The 22,979-nt window shown below is 37.2% G+C and overlaps 2 protein-coding genes across 5 annotated transcripts in view; one reads left to right on the top strand and one right to left on the bottom strand.

The window, feature by feature from the left end:
• Positions 1–8,024, bottom strand: part of LOC125910318 (transcription factor BTF3-like) — a 17,860-nt gene extending 9,836 nt beyond the window's left edge. The window contains 1 exon segment of the mRNA XM_049614097.1: positions 7,962–8,024. Within this exon segment, the coding sequence (XP_049470054.1) occupies positions 7,962–8,024 (63 nt within the window).
• Positions 8,025–13,481: 5,457 nt separating this feature from the next.
• The window catches only part of MIA2 (MIA SH3 domain ER export factor 2), a 108,429-nt gene continuing 98,931 nt past the window's right edge, over positions 13,482–22,979 (top strand). For 2 of the 4 annotated variants that reach the window (XM_049611576.1, XM_049611574.1), the window contains exons 1-3: positions 13,497–13,812; positions 16,313–16,446; positions 18,558–18,644. In XM_049611576.1, the coding sequence (XP_049467533.1) occupies positions 13,698–13,812; positions 16,313–16,446; positions 18,558–18,644 (336 nt within the window). In that variant the 5' untranslated portion in view covers positions 13,497–13,697. Of the gene's footprint in view, positions 13,813–16,312; positions 16,447–18,557; positions 18,645–22,979 lie in introns of all 4 variants that reach the window. The other 2 variants (XM_049611583.1, XM_049611575.1) reach the window with 2 other exon arrangements.

Below are 22,979 nucleotides of genomic sequence, written 5' to 3'. Positions count from 1 at the left end.
TTCATGCTCTGTCTCTCTCTGTCCCAAAAATAAATAAAAAACGTTGAAAAAAAAAATTTAAAAACAATTTTCAGATAATTCCAGAAACTTCCAAAATAGTGTGGCTTGTGAAGATAAATTCCCAAGATTTCTTTCATTACATTGTGGGAGATAAATAAAGAGAACAAAATCCCACATGACCCAGGAAAAAAATCCATAAATTGTCAGCTCTTCAGAGTCACTGGCCAGGATGACATCAGGCCACGTTTTCTAGGATCTCAACTAGCAACCTTGCCCCACAAAAATAACTTTTTTTTAATGTTTATTTTTTGAGAGAGAGAGACAGAGCACGAGCATGAGAGGGACAGAAAGAGAAGGAGACACAGAATCTGAAGCAGGCTCCAGGATCTGAGCTGTCAGCACAGAGTCCGATGCGGGTCTTGAACTCACTGTCTGTGAGATAATGACCTGAGCCAAAGTTGGATGCTTAACCCACTGAGTCACCTAGGTGCCCCCCCCACAAAAACTTTTTAAGTTAGTAAATGCCCTGGATCTTATTGATTTGATGTCAAGTAAATTATTTTTTGGTGCCAAAAAACATACACTTAAGATTGTTGTGTGAAATCTTGTTGTAATGAAAAGTGTAGACTCATATACATCATAAATGATAAATAGTGTTTAAAAATATTATGTCTTGGAGAAATTTAAAATAAACTCCTACCATGATAGTAATACAAAATGTTTGAGGCCTTTGTTATATGATTGCCTTCTATGAAGCTATGGTGAACTCAAGTCACAGTTACTCCTGAGGCTAAAGCCTGGGTATATTTAGCAGTACAATTAGAGTAGATTTAGTGGATTAATTCGGATTGATGGACAAAGCCTTGGAAAATACCTTCTCAAATGAATTCTTATTGTCTTTATCATTAACAGTACATTGTTAATACAGTTGGCTGAATTAGAACGATACCAGTGCTTATTCCTGAGGTTAGTCAGATTGTATACTTTTGCTCTTTTTTATTTTTTTAATGTTTATTCATTTTTGAGAGAGAGAGAGAGAAAGCGGGGGAGGTGGAGAGAGAGAGAGGGAGACACAGAATCCAAAGCAGGCTCCAGGCTGCAGAGCCCTGCCCAGGGCTCGAACCCACAAACCACGAGATCATAATCTGAGCTGGAGTCAGACGCCCAACTAACTGAGCCACCCAGGTGCCCCTACTTTTGTTCTTTTTTAAACTAAATAGGAGGTTTTTTGTGGTGAATCATTGAGTGTTATCCTGTAAATACAGGCTTAGGAGAAGAAAAAAATGTGTGTGCTTGAACTGTTGGATCCATTCTATCTCTAATCCCTTCTGCTCTGTGAGGCTGCCTGTGGAGGAGAGGCCAGGATTCACAGCCTGGAGCCAGGCTGCACCCATCTCACCTCATTCAGCCCTCATTTAAGGCCGCAGAGACTAAGGTTTCTGCTTTTTTTTCCCTTTCTAACCTTCCAGTTACTTCTCTCTTCCTTCCTCACTGCCACCTTCTGCCACCACGTCATTAGGAGGTTATTTGGAGGACTGTTATATAAAAGCAGACAAAATTGCTTGGCAGTGTATTGGGATCAGAATGGGTCATGGATATTATTTATGTAAGAAATAACATTTTAAAAACCAGTTATTATATTTCCAAATGTATTTTAATTACATTCAGTGAGTCTTATAATTGATTTTTATTTTGCATTTCTTTTTACATGCTCGGTGTCACATTTGTGTGATTTATTTAATCTTTGACTAATGAAAAAAAGTCACAAAAGATACATTTATTTGTTTAAGCACCTTAAACTTTGAACTGGTAGAAAGGTTCAAAGGTAACCTTTATTGGAATTTTATCTTGAAATGATCAAAAGATATATTTATTTTGCTTTCAGTAATCTTATATATATATATTTTTTTAATTTTTTTTTTCAACGTTTTTTATTTATTTTTGGGACAGAGAGAGACAGAGCATGAACAGGGGAGGGGCAGAGAGAGAGGGAGACAAAGAATCGGAAACAGGCTCCAGGCTCCGAGCCATCAGCCCAGAGCCATCAGCCCAGAGCCTGATGCGGGGCTCGAACTCACGGACCGCGAGATCGTGACCTGGCTGAAGTCGGACGCTTAACCGACTGCGCCACCCAGGCGCCCCTCAGTAATCTTATATTTTAAGTATCTTTCTATTTTGCTAAGGAATTAATAAACCTCAGGAAGAGAATTGGCAAAATTAAGAATTCTCCACATAATTCAGATAAAATAAGTTTTTGGATTAAATGTTAACTTTAAAATGACTTTGAGGGGTCATCCTTCTGCACAGCAAAGGAAACAATCAGCAAAACTAAAAGGCAACCAACAGAATGGGAAAAGATATTTGCAAATGGCATATCAGATAAAGAGTTAGTATCCAAAATCTATAACGAATTTATCAAACTCAACACCCAAAAAATAAATAATCCAATGAAGAAATGGGCAAAAAACATGAAAAGACACTTCTCCAAAGAAGACATCCAGATAGCCAACTGACATGAAAAAATGCTCAACGTCACTCATCATCCAGGAAATACAAATCAAAAACACAATGAGATACCACCTCACAGCTGTTAGAATGGCTAACATTAACAACTCAGACAACAACAGATGTTGGCAAGGATGCAGAGAAAGAGGATCTCTTTTGCATTGTTGGTGGGAATGCAAACTGGTGCAGCCACTCTGGAAAACAGTATGGAGGTTCCTCAAAGAATTAAAAAATAAAAATTGCTACAACCCAGCAATTGCACTAGTAGGTATTTATCCAAGGGATACAGGTGTGCTGTTTCTAAGAGGCACATGCACCCCGATGCTTATAGCAGCACTATCAACAATAGCCAAAGTATGGATAAAGCCCAAATGTCCATTGATGGATGAATGGATTAAGAAGATGTGGTATATATGTACAATGGAGTATTACTCGGCAACCAAAAAGAATGAAATCTTGCCATTTGCAACTATGTGGATAGAACTAGAGGGTAGTATGCTAAGTGAAATTAGTCAGTCAGAGGAAGACAAATATCATATGACTTCACTCATATGAGTACTTTAAGACACAGAACAGATGAACATAACGGAAGGGAAGCAAAAATAATATAAAAACAGGGAGGGGGACAAAAACATAAGAAACTTTTAAATATGGAGAACAAACAGAGGGTTACTGGAGGGTTGTGGGAGGGGGGATGGGCTAAATGGGTAAGGGGCACTAAGGAATCTACTCCTGAAATCATTGTTGCACTAGATGCTAACTAACTTGGATGTAAATTAAAAAAATAAAATAAAAAATTTTTTAAAATAATAATAATAAAATGACTTTGAAGCATGCCTGGGTAGCTCAGTTGGTTGAGTGTCTGACTTAGGCTCAGGTCACAATCTCGTGGTTTGTGATGGAGCTCCACATTGGGCTCTCTGCTGTCAATGAGGAGCCCACTATGGACCCTCTGTCCCTTTCTCTCTCTGTACCTCCCCTGCTGGCACTTTCTCTCAAAAATAAAAAATAAACATTAAAAAAATAAAATAAATTAAATAAAATGACTTTGAACTGTTCTGTATGGTACAGTAGTAGTGGATACATGACTATGCATTTATCAAAACCCATAGAATTGTATGCTATAAAGAGTTAATTTTACTGTATGCAAATTAAAAAAAATCAACTTGAATGGCAGGGAGACCCAAGATGGAATGTAGGCTATGGCAAATAAATCTAATTGAATTATAACTGTATGACACAACCACACTAACGGGGATGGGAAAGAAAGGAGCTGACTTAAATAACTGTAAAAAGTGTTTTGATTAGTTACTGTAAGACTAAAGATAAAAAGACTTATACCTAAACATCTAATTCTTATAAACTTGTTTACCACAGGGTATGGGTTATCAATTTTGAAACTATTTTACATGTATGATAGGGTTGAACGATAAGTAAATATATTACAGACCATGGGCCAGTTTTCTTACTGTTGGACAACTTACTGTTGAGTGCTTTGATGTTCCTCCCTCCAAGAGGTGGAGTTAGCTTCTCCTCTCTTGAAAGTAGGCTGGACTTAGTAACTCCCTTCAAATGAACAGAATATGGAAGAGGAAAAATAGTTACTTTATGTTGGAGACACCTGGCAGAACTTAAGTAATCAAGGTTAATATAACCAGTAACAGACATATTGATACCATGTATACCCCTCTGATAGGCTGTGATGAGGAGGGTACACCACTCTGATATTCTTCCCACAAACTCTACAACTTTAGTGTAATCATGAGAAAGCAGCAGATAAATGCAAATTGAGGGACATTAAAAAGTGTCAATGTATGAAAGGCAAGGAAAGAATAAGAGACTGTCACAGAACGTTGTCATAGAAGATTGAGGGGATAGGACAACTAAATACAATATAGTGTCTTGGATTTGATCTTTGAACAGAAGGAGGACATTAGTTAGAAAACTAGGGAAATTATAGTAAAGTCTGTAGTTTAGTTAATATATTGTACTAATGTTAATTTATTATGTTTGAACATTGTACTAGACTTATATATAAGATTATATAAGGTGTTGACTTGGGGGAAGCTGGGTGAAGGGTATACAGGAACTCTGTATTAGCAACTTTTCTGAAGTTCCAAAATTGTTTCAAAATTAATAAGGATTTTGAAAACAAGCTTATGAGTACTTTTTTAAAACCATCAAATTTTAATTTTTTTTCTGGAAATAATTTGCATTGCTTTACTTTCATTTACTTAACACGTCCTGAACCAAATTCATGATCTTCCTCTGTCTCTCTTCCAAACCTGCTCCTCTCCTGTGCTCCTGTCTCAGTAAATGGCACCACCATGTTCTCTCTCAGTTGTCCAACTAGGAAACAGAGTCATCCTTGACTTTTCCTTCTCCCTTGCTTTGTGTTTATCTTTTATTTTTGTTTTTGAGAGAATGTATGTGTGTGCATGCAAGCAGGGGAGGGGCAGAGAGGGAGGGAGCCCCTCTCGTGAGATCATGACCTGAGCCGAAGTCTGATGCTTAACCGACTGGGCCACCCAGGAGCCCCTAAAAGTAAAGTCTTAAAAAAAAAGAAAAAAAGACACCTGGGGGATGAGGTGCTTAGGGAGGTGGACACCAAAAGAGGCAAGAAGGAAATGTTGCATAAATGCGGACAGGATAGCAGCAGAGTGAAGGAGGATGATTTTGGAAGAGATGGCATAAGAGTATATAAAATTGACCCATATTGGTTCTTAAAAGACACTAAGCTATTGATGATTGGAAATTAATAGGAATTAATTTTGCTCATTAACCTATTCATATAGCAGCCTGTTAAGCATTCCCTACAGTATTTGGGAATCCAAAGGCTTTCTAAAACTTTGTTTGCTGGATATTTACACTCTTACTGCTGATACTAATATAAAACCATGACAAAGATACATATGGACCTAATTCTTTTTGTAATATTTATTTTATTTTATTTTATTTTATTTTATTTTATTTTATTTTATTGTCATATTTTTAAAAGAAAATTCAATCAAAAGGATTATCTGACTTTCTGTTTGAAATGAGAGACAGCAGGGGCGCCTGGGTGGCGCAGTCGGTTAAGCGTCCGACTTCAGCCAGGTCACGATCTCGCGGTCTGTGAGTTCGAGCCCCGCGTCAGGCTCTGGGCTGATGGCTCGGAGCCTGGAGCCTGTTTCCGATTCTGTGTTTCCCTCTCTCTCTGCCCCTCCCCCGTTCATGCTCTGTCTCTCTCTGTCCCAAAAATAAATTAAAAAAAAAAAAAGTTGAAAAAAATTTTTTTTTAAAGAAATGAGAGACAGCAGTTGAGCAGCACAACTGAAGATAGAATTTCATTTAGTCATGAAGCATAAAGAATCTTGCTCTTGAAATCAATTCATTTATTCATTCATGCATGTATTCTTTCATTCTTTCAATAAAAAGTTATTGAGTCATGTATTTATTAAAAGATTTAATCTAAGGTACTTGAAGAATAAGTAGAAGTTAGCAAAACAAAAACATGAAGTTATATGATAAAAATACAAATAATGTTATTTCCTTCCTTAAAACTTCCTATGGCTTCCCATTGCACTTAGAGTAAAACTTAACATTACTTCCACAGCCAAAAGTCCCTGCATGATTGGACCTCTATGTCTCCTACTTCATCTACCACTTCCACTTGCCTTTCTGTTTCTTGATTTTACATACCAAGGTATTTCTGACTTTTTAAAAAAAGTTTGTTATTATTATTATTATTATGTTTTTTTGAGAGCGAGAGAGTGGGAGGGTCAGAGAGAGAGAGAATCCAAGTTGGTTCTGCACTGTCAGGTCAGAGCCTGACACAGGGCTTGAACTCATGAACTGTGAGATCATGACCTGAGCCGAAACCAAGAATCAGATGCTTAACTGAGTCACCCAGGAGCCCCTATTTTCCACCTTAAAGCTTTGTCTCTTACATACTGGAATGCATCCGATATGATTCCTTCATTTTTTTTCTTTAAATCATTGGTAATCAAGCTTCAGACAATGAAGTATGATCTCCTCCTTAATTCTTCTGTCTGCACAAAATGTTCTGTCTTCCTATTCCCCTATCTTAAGTCAAATGTCACTCTCTAAAGATGCCCTCCCTGACAACTTTATCTAAGTAGACACTTTTCTCCACAGTAACTTATCACTACCTGCACTTATCTTGTTCATTTATTTGTTTGCTTGTTCTTTTCTGCCTTCCTTCATTAGCATGCGAGGTCCATGAAAGCAAGGACTTTGTCCTGTTCACTCCTATATCTCCAGTCCCTAGAAGAGTGTCTGACACTTTATGGGCATTCAATAAATAATGTTTACCCTGAAGGATAAGATTTATATTTGAAATTTTTTTATATTTGAAATATTAAGCTCACTAGTACAAAGTTGGTGCTCAACAAAATTAAATTCCTTTCCAACACATAGATGAGACTAATCAATTCAGCCCTCTGATCAGCAAATATCTCACACGTATGTTGAAGATGTCGAGGATGTTGCATACTATTAAAAAAAAAAAACCACATAGTAAAGGAATAATGACAGTGGGCGGGATATTCTCTCATTGCTCCTCCTAATCCACTCTTCACTCTGCCACTGTGTTCTGTGTCCCTGGAACACAGGTCTTTAGTGCTACTTCAAAGGGTTCCCTTATTCTCTGGCATCTGGCTGGATTTGGTCAATGAAAGTTACCCCTGGGAGTTCAGAAAAGTAAAAGAGTGAAGTTTTCCTGACTGAGTTCCTTTACTGATGTCTTCGAGTTCCTGTTCGGCAGCCCTCTCCCATAGTTCTCTCCAGATAGTGGTCACTGTTCCTTCATGCTGGGGATGTTACATGCCTCGTTGGTTTCCCTGAACCCTGAACAGTGTCCACACTGTTGCAAACAGCCCTTCATGAAAATTTCCTCAATAATAGAGTAGTGCCATCTCTCAAAATGGAACACCCGTCTATCTCCTGTTAGAACTCCAATACCGGCAGAATTAGAAAAAGCGGGCAGAATTAAAACATGGCCTTCAGCAACACAAAAGCAACAAAGGTAAAAGGAGCCATGGAGTGACAAGCACATATCGTGGCCCCAAATGTGCATGTTCTGCCACCTCCCACTTTTGTGTCTTTGGATCACTAGTGTCTGAGGTTGTGTTCTCTAGAAGTAGATGCTGAGAAGAGTTAGGGGTTCAAGGGATCACCACTAATGAAAGGAAGGGGGAGAAAGCAGGATTAGGCAAAAGGTGAAGTCAAACTACAGTGCAGCTCTACAAAGCTTGCCTGTCTGAGTGTCTCAATTGGGCTGAAATGCCTCGCACCTTTGTACTCTCTTGTCATTTATCCACTAGATTCACCAGATCATGCAGGAAGGGGTGATCTTGGGTAAGGTGGCTCTCTGCAGCTGAGACAGACCTTGAAGTCACTGTCTGCCAGAGCCTACCTGCTACCTGTACTCCCTGCAGGTGAGCAGAAGGTCTTACCTTAAAGAGAGAATATGGAAGGGCCATCTCTATGTCTTCCACACCAGTCTGAATCTTAATCATTCTTGGGCCTATCTCTCACTGCACATCTATCTACCATGGCAACTGTTTTCAAAGGCTTTGTTCTAGTACCCTCTCCCTAGTAAAAACTATCCCAGCTTAATTAGTTCAGCTTATCCCATGTAACTTCTAATCAAGTTTCTCTATCTTACGTATTTATAGAGTAACAGGCAGCTGGGTAAAGAAAATATGTTCCCATTTTAGGAAATCTGATGTACTAAGAGACAAGATAGTATAGTATCAGATTATATAGATTCAGAAACATAGTATTTCTGATTATATAGTATCAGAAATAACATCACCAAGCAGAAGCACAGCATTCATGATTTTGTCTTTGTATTGTCATGGAAAGGGTTGCTCTGTGATATTAGCTCTAAGATACTGAACATGTGTGGCTTTGATGATTCATTCTTTAGCTTTATACAGTAAGTACTCTTATCTCCTGTATCGTCTCTGAAGAATGCCATAGTTCTTCCAAATCAGTATTTCTGACTGTTACCATGAAATCTTCCTCAGCAGCAGTATTATATTTTATTTTTTAATTTAAATTTTTAAAATTTTTTTATTTATTTTAATTTTATTTAAATCAAAGAAAGTTAATAGTGTAGTAATGGTTTCAGGAGTAGAATTTAGTGATTCATCACTTACATACAACACCCAGTCCTCATCCCAACAAGTGCCTGCCTTAATGACTATCACCCATTTGCCCATCCCCCCACCCAACACCCCTGCAGCAACCCTCAGTTTGTTCTCTATTAGTTAAGAGTCTCATATGGTTTGCCTCCTTCTCTGTTTGCAACTTATTTTTCCTTCCCTTCCTGTATGTTCATCTGTTTTGTTTCTTAAATTCCACATATGAATGAAATCATATGATATTTATCTTTCTCTGACTTATTTCACTTTACATAATACACTCCATTTCCATCCACATTGTTGCAAATGGCAAGATCTCATTCTTTTTGATTGCTGAGTAGTATCCCATTGTGTATGTGTTTATATATATATGTATGTATATATATTGCAATTTATGATATTTATTTTTTTAATTTTTAAAAAAAATTTTTAAAATTTACATCCAAATTAGTTAGCATATAGTGCAACAACGATTTCAGGAGTAGATTCCTTAATGCCCCTTACCCATTTAGCCCATCCCACCTCCCACAACCCCTCCAGGAACCCTCAGTTTGCTCTTCATATTTATGAGTCTCTTCTGTTTTGTCTCCCCTCCCTGTTTTTATATTATTTTTGTTTCCCTTCCCTTATGTTCATCTGTTTTGTCTCTTAAAGTCCTCATGTGAGTGAAGTCATATGATTTTTGTCTTTCTCTGGCTGACTAATTTTACTTAGCATAATAGCCTCCAGTTCCATCCACATAGTTGCAAATGACAAGATTTCATTCTTTTTGATTGCCGAGTAATACTCCATTGTGTATATATACCACATCTTCTTTATCCATTCATCCATCGATAGACATTTGGGCTCTTTCCATATTTTGGCCATTGTTGACAGCGCTGCTATAAACATGGGGGTGCATGTGTCCCTTCAAAACAGCACACCTGTATCCCTTAGATAAATGCCTAGTAGTGCAATTGCTGGGTCATAGGGTAATTCTATTTTTAGTTTTCTGAGGAACCTCTGTACTGTTTTCCAGAGTGGCTGCGCCAGCTTGCATTTCCATATATATTTATTTTTTTAAAGTGTGTTTATTTTTGAGAGGGAGAGAGGGAGGGAACCAGTGGGGGAGGGGCAGAGAGAGGAGACAGAGGATCTGAAGCAAGTTCTGTGCCGAAAGCAGAGAGCCCAACCTGGGGCTCAAACTCACAAACAGCGAGAACATGAACCGAGATAAAGTCAATTGCTTAACTGACTGAGCCACCAAAGTGCTCCTCCATTGTGATATACATACATCTTCTTTTATCCATTTGTCAGTCAATGGACATTTGGGCTCTTTCCACAATTTGGCTATTGTTGATAGTGTTGCTATAAACATTGGGGTGTATGTGCCCCTTCAAATCAGCATTTTTGTATCCTTTGGATAAATACCTAGTAGTGCAGTTGCTGTGTTGTAAGGTAGTTCTATTTTTAATTTTTTGAGGAACCTCCATACTGTTTTCCAGAGTGGCTGCACCAATTTGCATTACCACCAGCAGTGCAAAAGAGATCCTCTTTCTCTGCATCCTCGCCAACATCTGTTCCTGCCTGAGTTGTTCATGTTAGCCATTCTGACAGGTGTGAAGTGGTATCTCATTGTGGTTTTGATTTGTATTCCCCTGATAATGAGTGATGTTGAGCATCTTTTCATGCATCTGTTAGCCATCTAAATGTCTAGCAGTATTATATTTTAATATTGACTCAACACTTGACCTGAAAAATGCATCAGCAATTAGATAATATCTAAATAGCATAATATGATTATCTTTATGGTAAAAATTGATGCTTTGGTATCTTATTTAAAAATTTTTAAATGTTTATTTTTAAGAGAGAGACAGTGTGCCAGTGGGAGAGGGGCAGAGAGAGGGAGACACAGAATCTAAAGCAGCCTCTAGGTTCTGAATAGTCAGCACAGAGCCTGATGTGGGGCTTGAACGCACAAACTGTGAGATCATGACCTGAGCTGAAGGTGAATATTTAACCAACCGAGGCAGCCAGGTGCCCTGATGCTTTGGTTTCTGTAAACCAAATGTTCTTATCTCTTTCACGTACCACATCTACACTTGGGTCTGTTAGAGATGGTTGACATTATGCTACCACATTTCAGATATCTTGTTAAATTATATTTAAGTGATGATCTGAAAATACAGTGAAATAATCTGAGTATATTATATAGTAAGAAAGTAGGAACATTTCTAGTAGAATAAAATCTCCAGGCTAGTATCTTAGGCAAGAATTTTCTCCTGTTTTTCTTGACTCACATTTCCTTAAAGCCAATCAATAGACAATTTAAATTTAGCTGGGTTCCTAACTTAAAACAAAATAAGCATGTGATTCTTAATCTTGGGGTTGTGAGTTCAAGTCCCATACTGGGTGTAGAGATTGCTTAAAATTAAAAAAAAAAGTCTTAGAAAACAAAACTAATTAGTTCACAATTTAGCTGTAATGTCTTTAATATTGAATACAAAAAGTATAAGTAATTTTAATAAATATTCTTGATTTGATATTATAAATTATGCAAATAATTCTGTGCCAAATTTTGAAGCTGAAGAGTTAATCCTTCTTTAAATGTCTTTGACAAGTTTCTAGACTCGTAAAAGTTTTCAAGAAACTAACCTAAAGCTTTTTGGGTGTGCATGTATACAACTATGCAGTGTTCTGATTGCAAGCCAAATGATCCTCAAATTCATGCTGTATCAGATTCTTTCTAAAGATGTAAAAATCTTTGATCTGACACAGGCGGCTTCTTACTAAAGTTTGTTTTTGGAAAACGAACAAAAAACACTGTTTTTGTTTTGTTTTGTTTTAGGATCCTGAAATAAAAGCCCTTCACCTTAGCTTGCTCAGGTGCTAGATATTTATTTATGTCAAGCACTAGAGGGAAGTGTGGTGTCACACAACTGCTATATTCTGCAAACCATGTACACTGTGGCATGCCCAAATATAGAGAAGAGGTGCAGCAAAGAAGGACTTAGAAAAATACTTTCTCAAGATTGAAGTAGACAGGTGTGGTTTCCCCAGATCTACTGAGATCTAATGTTTTACATAGAAAGTCCCAATATAGGGCTTTGATCCTTTTTAAGCAGCAATAACATTCAAATAACTGATTTTCATAGCTTTATTGTTATTTTACAACAAGATATGCCCCTGATTTTTTGTTTATTTATTTTTGCTATGTCCCTGATTAAAAAAAAAAAAAAGGCAAATAAAGTACAAAGAAAAAGTGAACACAACTTGGAATCATACTATATGTTCTCACTGTATGGGGGAGGATTCTTGTAGATATCTCTCTCCAGTGACAGAAATATGCAATTTTATTTTATTTAAAAATTTTTTAAACATTTATTCATTTTTGAGAGACAGAGAGAAACAGAGCACCAGCCGGGGGGGGGGGCGGGGGGGCAGAGAGAGAGGGTGACACAGAATCTGAAGCCGGCTCCAGGCTCTGAGCCATCAGCACAGAACTCGATGAGGGGCTCAAACTCACAAACCGTGAGATCATGACCTCAGCTGAGCTTTTTTTTTTTTTTTAAAAAAAAAGCTGAGTCATGACCTTAGCTTAACTGACTGAGCCACCCAGGTGCCCCAGAAATATGTAATTTTAAATACATGGAATAATACTGTACTTGTTGTATCTGGAATAGTTTTGTTGCAGATGGTAATAGACATCATTCTGTTGTGGCAAAGTATAGTGTATGAATAGGGGGAGTCGAGTGTCTAGATTTAAATTTCTTCTCCACTCACTGTGTGGCTATCGGCCACACTGTGTGGCTATCGGCAAGTGATTTAATCTATCTCTGTGTACCTCAGTTACCTCATATGCAAAATGGGGATGATAATATTACCTACCTTAGACAGTTGATGTGGGAATTAAATCATACAATTGTTTAAGACAATACCTGGAACATATGAAGTACTTACCACATTTTAACTAGTTTTCTTCTTCTTATTTTTATTTTATTTTATTACTTTTTATTTTATTTTTAAAAAATTTTTAATGTTTATTTTTGAGAGAGAGAGAGGGAGGGAGACAGAGCATGAGCAGGCAAGGGGCAGAGACAGATGGAGACACAGAATCTGAAGCAGGCTCCAGGCTTGAGCTGTCAGCACGCAGCCTGATGTGCAACTTGAACTCACAAGCCATGAGATCATGACCTGAGCTGAAGTCGGACGCTTAACCAACTGAGCCACCCAGGCACCTCTCTTCGTTTTTTTTTTTTAATGTTTATTTATTTATTTTGAGAGAGAGTACACACGCACCAGGGAGGGGCAGAGAAAGAGGGAGAGAGAGAATCCCAAGCAGGTTCTGCACTGTCAGCACAGAGCCCAACGTGGGGCTCACTCAAACCTACGAAATGTGAGATCATGACCTGAACAGAAATCAAGAGTCAGACGTTTTACCAACTGAGCCACCCAGGTGCCCCAATTAACTATTACTCTTACAATTTTCAACTTCATAGTAACACTGAAGGTTTTTAAAATATGAAAGTGGGACTTTTTTCAAATAACCTTCATCATATTTCAAAACCATGCTTTTAATATAAATTATTACTGCTTCTACATATATCTATATACTTTCTCCATTGATGTTGGTATTTGAATGAGACAAATACTCAGTTTGCATTTATTGATTGATCTACCTGAAGACTTTAACAGAAAGAGATGAATTCTAAAACAGGTTTAAGAACTGTCCTGTTGAATGCAAGGTACCTTTAAGTCAGATGGTTTTACACAGGTTACTTTTACAATCCATGAGTCCAACTAAAAATCTGTTAATTATTAAACCATTATGTATTATCTGGAGACCTGACACTGCAGATTGTGAACAGACAGCGTTTGTCCCTCAAGTTAAATCTAAACACTAATTGAAAAATGTAATTATCAAGAGATTTTAAAAAACAAACAAACCTTTTTGTCTTAAATTTAGTAGAGAAAGTGGGATATCTCTTGTTTTGACTGTCATAAACAGGTCTATGGCCTAAACAATTGGTTTAAACCTTGTTTGAGATTCCTGCTTGTTTTAGCATGGCGGCGCTTGGAGTTCACAGAACTCTCCTTTTGGTAATTTCTCTGACAAAGTGTCTGGAGGGCACAAAACTGCTGGCAGACTTTAAAAAATGTGGTGACTTGGAATGTGAAAGTAAGTTTGTTTTTCTTTTTTGCCTTCTTTTCCTCTTAAACTGAGGTTCTGAAATGACATAATATGTTATTGTGGGAATGTATGATAGAAGTAAGCATTAATGTCATTGAGAAATATTTGCAGCTATAAAATATACTTCACTAAAAAAAGAAAATGCTAGAAGCAAAGCATTTTGTAATAGTTTTTAATATAAATATATCAAGGGGCAAAGATCAGCCTGATATATAAATATATCAGAAATTATAAAGATATTAATCCAGGCCTCAAAAACAAACAAATCAGCACTTTTCCTAGTTTTTAAGATAGCTATAATTGATTTGTATTGATTTGTATTATTGTCTAAACGTTATCAATCATTTCTGTGTTCATTTATTATGTAAAAATATTAAAATCAGTGTTAGGAGTGGATAATTTTATTTATATCCTTGAACATTAAATTTCTCCTTTCTTCTACAAAGAAAAATTAATTTTCATTTTACTGGTTAAGAAGTTATTTTCTGTTATTAGCATTATGGTGCAAAAGGAATAGTATCACAATATATTACAATTGTTTTACATATATTCTATCTCTCCAGTATGTGAGAATTATTTTTAATTTGCAATATGTAAATTAAAAATCCAAAATATTATTAGTAGAAATGTAAATAATTTATAAGTAAATTTTTATGAGTACACATTTTCCTTAATCATTTGGATATGCAATTTGATACATAGAGATTTACTAGATGATGTTTTATAACAATAATAATCTTTCTTTCCTTCTTTATTCTTCATCTTAGTTTCCTTAGGGCCAGACACCAAACATAGAAAGGAACACTCAAATTCATAGTAATTTATAACATTATTTTAACTTTAATTGTATGACTTAATCAAAATGTTTTACATATGTTAGTATAATTATAATAGGTAATGTTATGTATATTACTTTATGTATTGAAGGGCTAGATCTAGTATATGGGGTTATGACCATTCATAATTATTGAGGGCCTATTATTTGTTGGGTCTGGGGGGGTAGGAGTGTATATCTAAGAATAAAATGAAATGTCAGATAAATTTCTTGCCCTCCAGGAATTTTCATTCTAGTGACAGGTCAACATGAAAAAGTAAATATCAATACAGCATAAGAATAATAGGTAATATTGAAGTTCAGAGAAGGGCAGAACAGGCTGGACCAATTCAGGATGTCTCATAGAAGAAGTAGAATATGAGTTGACCATGAAGAGAGACTGAAGAGTTTCTGAAGGAAAGAGCACAAAGAAAAAGCTCAGAATATGGAAGGCAGATGTTTCAGTGCAAATAACCTCAGTGCAAATCTGGCTCCACCATTTATCAAGTGTGTGACCAACTTTCTAAGGTTTAAAGGATCATTTGTTAGATCGATACAAGATTATTGACCTTATAGGTCTGTTTTGAGGATTCAATAAAATAAAGATATGAAAGAGCTATCATAATGCCTAGAATATACTGTAGTCCCCTTTACCCATGGATCACTTTCCATGGTTCTAGTTACCTGCAGTCAACCATGGCCCAGAAGCAGATGATCTTGCTTCTGACATACAGTCAGAATGTCAATAGTAGCCTAATGCTACGTCACAGTGCTTACCTCATGTACCTCACTTTATCTCATTTTATTTAGTCATTCTATCATCTCACATTATTGCAAGAAGAGTAAGTACAGTAAAATAAGATATTTTGAGAAAGAGATCACATCACATAACTTTTATTTTATTTAAAAAATTTTTTTTAATGTTTATTTTTGTGAGAGAGAGAACAGGGGAAGGGCAGAGAACGAGAGAGAGAGACACAGAATCTGAAGCAGACTCCAGGCACCGAGCTGTCAGCACAAAGCCCAATGCGGGGCTCAAACTCATGAATTGTGAGATCATGACCTGAGGTGCAGTTGGACACTTAACCGACTGAGTCACCCAGATGCCCCAGCATCACATAACTTTATTATAGCATATTGTTATAACTGTTCAATTTTACTATTAGTTATTGTTTTTAATCTCTTACTGTACCTAATTTATAAATTAAACTTTATTATATGTATGTATACATAGGGAAAAACATAGTATGTAGGGTTTGGCCCTATCTGTGGTTTCACAGAGGTCTTGCAATGTATCTCCCTCAAATAAGGGGGACTAACTACTATAGTAGGTACCAGGAAGAAAACGAATTATCTTTACCTTTCCTTCCTGACAAGATGGTAACAACATATTCCAGGGACAATGGACAGATGAACTTGACTGTAAAGGAATAAGAGGAAGTCATTTTAAATAAGGAAGAGGAGCAGGTTATGGATAGCCTTGGACACCAAGCCAAAGAGCTTAGAATTTATTCTGTGTGCAGTGGGAAGTCAATGTAGGTTTTTGAGGTGATAAATGATATGAAGCAATTAGCATTTGGAAATACATAGGATATACTGGAGGAGGGCAAGATGGGAGGGAGATAAATAACATTTTAATTTAAATTGTGTGTTTTTCTTCACATGTTTACATAGCTTTAATAAGCAGAGTCTTAGCCATGAGAGATTACAGAGGACCTGACTGCCGATACCTGAACTTCACTAAGGGAGAAGAGATATCTGTTTATGTTAAACTTGCAGGAGAAAGGGAAGATTTGTGGGCAGGAAGTGTAAGTATCTAGTCTTAAAAACTGAATGTAGAGTAAATGACTAGCTTGCACAGAAAAGCTGCTTTTCATCTCTAAAGGAACTTTAATAATTTCAAAGCATATTCAAAGTAAATATATATCACATATATAACATATATGTGATATATATTTAAAATAGTTATTAATTTAAATATTTAACACATTTAAACAAATGAAAAATGGTCATGTTCAGTCTTGGTTTCAGAATTTCTATAAAAGTAGTGTTTTGGGAAGGCAGTTTGGTTGGGATAGAGAACTTAAGAGTGCCTTGAAATTATTTTTATGTAGCATGCATAGTTTCTGAACTTAGGTTTTATATTTACTTGGAGAATAAAATTACTTTAAAAGTGCCAGTGGAGATTATGGGACATCTAGGCAACACCAATGATAATGAAAAGATGCTATGGTAAGCAATTTTACTCCCAAGCTGAACAAGCATGACCCACCTGATGCACACATCATTTCCATTTTGAATATGCATCAGATTTCTCTGTTGTGTAGCCTTTGTGATCACTACTTGAAGGAGAAGATTCTACTTGGATCTATCCTGCTTTTTTAGCAGCAGGGGCTGTATGACTGAACGGCTGACTGTCAATGGCCAGAATTATTTGGCTTCTGTAGTTCCCAAGATTCCTTACTGCTATGGTCCTTTAAACATGTCAGTGTATGTCTTTGAACACATTAGAGGCAACCAATGCAGCTGTAAGAAAAATGACACAGTAGGTATCACAAGAGAAAAAGAAAGCATTCTTTCTTGCTTACTATGTATGAGAATGATAGTTTCACACAAAAGTGGCATGCAATGTGTAGAGCCAGGGTGAAGTTTCAAGCATACTTAGTTTTGTGCATTAGGTGATTAACCCAGGCAGGCAGCTGTTTAAGAGACCACACTATGGAATTCACCCACAGACTGTCAGTTTCCAAACAGCTGCTGCAACTGCAGAGCTGGAGAATCACAGTTGAGATGTAATAGTGCTGGATGAAAGGACCAAAACACATTTCAACTTTGCCTGGGATAGGAAATGGGCTAAGAGTGCTGAAACCTTCACTCTCAGGGGACATCCTACATGTAATTAAACTGGATTAAGAAGATCTCTGCTACCAAGGTAGCCCCAGAAAAGTTTTATGGAACCAAATCCTCCCTGGAGGACTTACAGATCTTTGCTGTATTGATGAATCCATCTTGGCCCTTCAGAGTTTAAACATCTTACTTGATTCTGTTATCCTAAAAAATGCTGAATATGTCACAGCTCCATCTAACTTGGCTACTGCCACCATTCTTCTGCCTTTTGATAGCCCATGTTTACTGGTGTAAACCTGTGGTCCACCTGGGTAAGGAAGGTCATTAACAAACATAAAAAGGAAGAAAATGAGTATGTAGGGTGGTTTTCCCTCTGAAGTTTAAAAAAGTGACATTTTACAACTTGGCTCTTTGTTCCCTCAAATTAATACTATTGTTTTGAATAGCAGGCACATCTGGCTGGCTCAGTTAGTAAAGCAGGTGACTCTTGGTCTTGGGGGCTGTAAATCTGAGTCCCACATAGGGTGTAGAGATTACTTAAAAACAAAATCTTTTTTAAATGAAAGAGATAGAGGGAGAAAGAGAGAGAGAGAGAAATGGGGAAGGGCAGAGAGAGAGAGAGGAAGAGAATCCCAAGCAGGCTCTGCACTGTCAGCACAGAGCTTTACGTGGGGCTTGATCCCATGAATTGTGAGATCATGACCTGAGCTGAAATCAAGAGTCAGACACAGGGTATTCACTTTTGAATGCCACTTCTGTGTAAAGAGAGCTCCCATGGTATTCTAACTTTCTGATCTTATACTCTAATAAATTTTTGCCTGCTGCTCACTTAAAAAAAAAAAAAAGGACAGACGTTTAAACAGACTGAGCCACCCAGGCACCCCTAAAAAGAAAATCTTAAAAAAAAAAGGAATATGATTTCACTTACTTTCTTTTAGACAGCAAATGAAAGCCAATTAATGTTTGTGATTTAATATAGATGAAAGCCAAGGACATGGGAAAAAATTAGGCTCAATAATTATTATTGGTTTGATAACTCTTCCTTGTTAATCTTCATTCTTCATTTTGGTAGAAAGGAAAGGACTTTGGATATTTTCCCAGAGACGCAGTCCAGACTGAAGAGGTGTTCATATCTGAGGAAGTTCAGATATCAACTAAAGTGAGTATTAAATAACATTTCAGTTGTTAATTGCATTTAAATTTTCTTGGCTAAAATAGTTTTCTGTAGTATAAGTGTCTATTGGTTAAGTATCTTGTATAGTGAATACATAAAATAGTTGGTTTGGGAACTCACTCTAAGGATAGTTTGAATATGTGAATAAAATTAGGTTAAGACAAAATTGATGACAGGCATATCATTTGCTTTCTGAAAAACTCACAGGCAGTAGAGTGTAGTAGTGAAGAACATAGATTCTGGAAGTAGACTGAGTTCAAAGCCTGACTATGGCTTTGTATGCCTTAATTCTCTCATCTGTAAAATAAGGATAATGATTATATTATGGTGCTACTTCACAAATTAATGGGGAAAGATGAACATAGGTAAAGTATATAGAACAGCATTTAGTAAGTGCTATATAAGTATTAGATATTATTACTAATGTTATCCTACTGGGACAAAATTTATTTCCCATCACTCCCTCTGGGTCTTATATCTGTGCAACCTCTTTTGCTATTGAGTTTTAAGTGAGCTCGATAATGTTGGATTTGATAATGTTGGGCTTGGTAATGAGAAAGGGAATCAGAAGGTGACTTTTCACTTAATTTTAAAAATATTTATTTATTTATTTATTTAAAGTTTTATTTTCAGTTATTTTGAGAGAGAGAGAGAGAGAGAGAGAGAGAGAGCGAGCGAGCACAAGCTGGGGAGAGACAGAGAAAGAGGAAGAGAGAGAGAATCCCAAGCAGACTTCTCACTCTTAATCACAAACCATGAGATGGTGGCCAGAGCTAAAATCAAGAGTCAATGCCCAACTGGCTGAGCCACCCAGGTGCCCCCAGAATGTGACTTTTCAATATATGAGTCTGATTAGCCCATTTAATTCAGATTCTAGGCTAAGGCAACTCACCTTAAATAAGGTCAGTGTGAAGTGAGTCAGCCTAGTCATGCAAACTATCTATTACGTGGCTCTTTCCCAGCATAAATTCTGGGATTAACAGTCAATTTACTGTATAATTTCTGGTACTGTCAGTTTTCGTTTTTGTTTTTAAAGACAGAATTCTTATTTATTTATTTATTTATTTATTTATTTATTTATTTTAAAGTAGACTCCATGCCCAATGTGGGGCTTGAACTTATGGCCCTGAGCTCAAGAGTCACATTCTCTGCTGACTGAGCCAGCCAGGTATCCCTGATACTGTCAGTTTTATCTCCAAAATATATATGGAGTATATTGTCTACTCATCATTTTCACTCTCCCCATAGCCCTAATCCAAGGCCTCATCATTTCTTTTTTTTTTTTTTAATATGAAATTTGTTGTCAAATTGGTTTCTGTAAAACACCCAGTGCTCATCCCAACAGGTGCCCTCCTCAGTGCCCATCACCCACTTTCTCCTCCTTCCCACCCCCCATCAACCCTCAGTTTACTCTCAGTTTTTAAGAGTCTCTTATGGTTTGGCTCCCTCCCTCTCTAACTTTTTTTTTTCTTGCCCCTCCCCCATGGTCTTCTGTTAAGTTTCTTGGGATCCACATAAGAGTGAAAACATGGTATTTGTCTTTCTCTGTATGACTTATTTCACTTAGCAAACACTCTCCAGTTCTATCCACGTTGCTACAAAAGGCCATATTTCATTCTTTCTCATTTCATGTAGTATTCCATTGTGTATATAAACCACAATTTCCTTATCCATTCATCAGTTGATGGACATTTAGGCTCTTTCCATAATTAGGCTATTGTTGAAAGTGCTGCTCTAAACATTGGGGTACAAGTGCCCCTATGCATCAGCACTCCTGTATCCTTTGGGTAAATTCCTAGCAGTGCTATTGCTGGGTCATAGGGTAGCTTGATTAGAATACTATACTGTGTGCCTGGGTGGCTCAGTCAGTAAGGTTTCCAATTCTTGGTTTGGGCCTCAGGTCATGACCTTCAGTTTTGTGGGTTTGAGCCCCAGATCTGGCTCTATGCTGGTGGTGTGGAGCCTGCTTGGGACTCTCTCTGTCTCTCTTTCTCTCTCTCTCTGCCCCTCCCTTGCTCATGCTGTCTCTGTCTCTCTCAAAAAATAAATATATACTTAAAATACAAAAAATAAATATATACTTAAAAAAAAAAAAAAAAAGAATACTACAATAGGGGTGCCTAGGTGGCTCAGTCAGTTGAACATCTGACTCTTGATCTCAGCTCAGGTCTTGATCTCAGGGTTGTAAGTTCAAGCCCCGAATTGGGCTCTGTGCTGAGCATGAAGCCTATTAAAAAAACAAAGAAAATAGAATACTACAATAGCCTTCTAAATGATTTCCTCATCTCTACATTTGCTCTCTTCAAATTCATTCTCCGAAAAGGAATGGAGCAATGGATCTCATAAGAACAAAAACCAACCCCCCCCCCCCAAAAAAAAAATCAGATGCCATTCCTTTGCTTTACAGCCATTTAATGGCTTTCTATTGAACCTAGAATCAAGCCCTGACTCCTCACCCTGGCTCTACTTGAGCTGCTCCTGCTCTCCCCTTGCTCACTATGCCCCAGGCCACACTCACCTATTGACTGTTCTTAGAACATGCCAAACACTTTCCCAGCCCAGAGACCCAAACAGGCTGTTGCCTTTGTTGAAATTCTTTCCCCCAAGTTTTTCACTTGGCTGGTTCTTTCTTATCCTTTATGTCACCACTTAAGCATCAGTGCTTCAGAGAGGCTTTCATGATTCTTGTGGAATTACTGCATCTTAACCACAGATTCCTATTTATGTCCTCCATAGCACTTATTAGAATTCATAATTATTTTGTTTCCCTTTTGTTTACTGTAGACTTTCAGCATCTAGAACAATGCAGAACACATAGTAAGCATACAGACACCCTAGATTCTTAGGTCAAGTTCCCTGGGAACAGACTCTGAGGTAGACCTTTGCACTCAAGAGGTTTCCTGGGGAAAACTCAGGAATAGCACCTGTGAGGGATCAGCTTTGGGCAGACAGAGAAGTTGAACTGTGATGTAGTCGCAACAAAGGTCTCAGTTGATTCAAGGAATTCTGAACCTGGGATGGCCTTTCAGAATTGCACTGAATAGAAGCAAGGTGTTGGGCTTTTTCCCCCTTGCATTACTGGGTCATCTGAGGTAGTGTTACTTGGGCTAGGTTAGTTTAGTGTTTACTATAGACAGCTACTATTCCAAGCATTTCATTCATTTAATCCTCACAGCACAACACCCCTATAAAGTAGGTACTGTCATTATTCTCATTTTACAGATGAGGAAACTGAGGCATAGAAAGGTCATATAATTCACCCAAGATCATAGAGATGAACTTGGCAGGGTCAGTATTTAAACCCAGATGGTTGGTTCCAGAGTCTGTTCTCAAGCACTTACTAGATTGCAGTGCCTAAAACATTGTAAAATGTTAATTTTGAAGTTTACTTTTTAAAAGTTCTGAACTGTATTCTCATTTCATAATGATCATATCCAAAGAGCAGCACATATCACTGTTTCATACCATGAGATTAAAAAATAACAATTTTGGGGTCCTTGGCTGGCACAGTCAGTAAAGCACGTGACTCTTGAACTCTGGGTTGTGAGTTCAATCCCCACATTGGGTATGGAGACTATTTAAAATTAAAAAAAAAATAGTAGTAATAATAATAACTTAACCATTTTTCTTCTTGATTATTTGGTTGTTCTGTGAGATGAACAAGAGGATTCCCACCTCAACTGGCTATGTAATATCTCAATAAAAGAAACCTAAATGTTTTAGTGCAATTAAAAAAATTTTTTTTTAATTTACATCCAAATTAGTTAGCATCTAGTGCAACAATTCAGGAGTAGATTCCTTAATGCCCCTTACTCACAACCCCTCTAGTACCCTCTGTTTGTTCTTCATATTTAAGAGTCTCTTCTGTTTTGTCCCCCTCCCTGTTTTTATATTATTTTTGCTTCCCTTCTCTTGTGTTCATCTGTTCTGTGTCTTAAAGTCCTCATATGAGTGAAGTCATATATTTGTCTTTCTCTGACTAATTTCACTTAGTATACTACCCTCTAGTTCCATGCACATAGTTGCAAATGGCAAGATTTCATTCTTTTTGGTTGCTGAGTAATACTCCATTGTACATACATATACCACATCTTCTTTATCCATTCATCCATCGATGGACATTTGGGCTCTTTCCATACTTTGGCTATTGTTGATAGTGCTGCTATAAGCATCGGGGTGCATATGCCCCTTAGAAACAGCACACCTGTATCCCTTGGATAAATACCTACTAGTGCAATTGCTGGGTCATAGGGTAGTTCTATTTTTAATTTTTTGAGGAACCTCCATACTGTTTTCCGGAGTGGCTGCATCAGTTTGCAT

The sequence above is a fragment of the Panthera uncia genome, assembly GCF_023721935.1.
Source record: "Panthera uncia isolate 11264 chromosome B3 unlocalized genomic scaffold, Puncia_PCG_1.0 HiC_scaffold_1, whole genome shotgun sequence".
Classification (NCBI taxonomy): Eukaryota; Metazoa; Chordata; class Mammalia; order Carnivora; family Felidae; genus Panthera; species Panthera uncia.
Note: the sequence above shows the minus strand (reverse complement) of the source record. Positions and strands in the feature narration are given on the sequence as shown.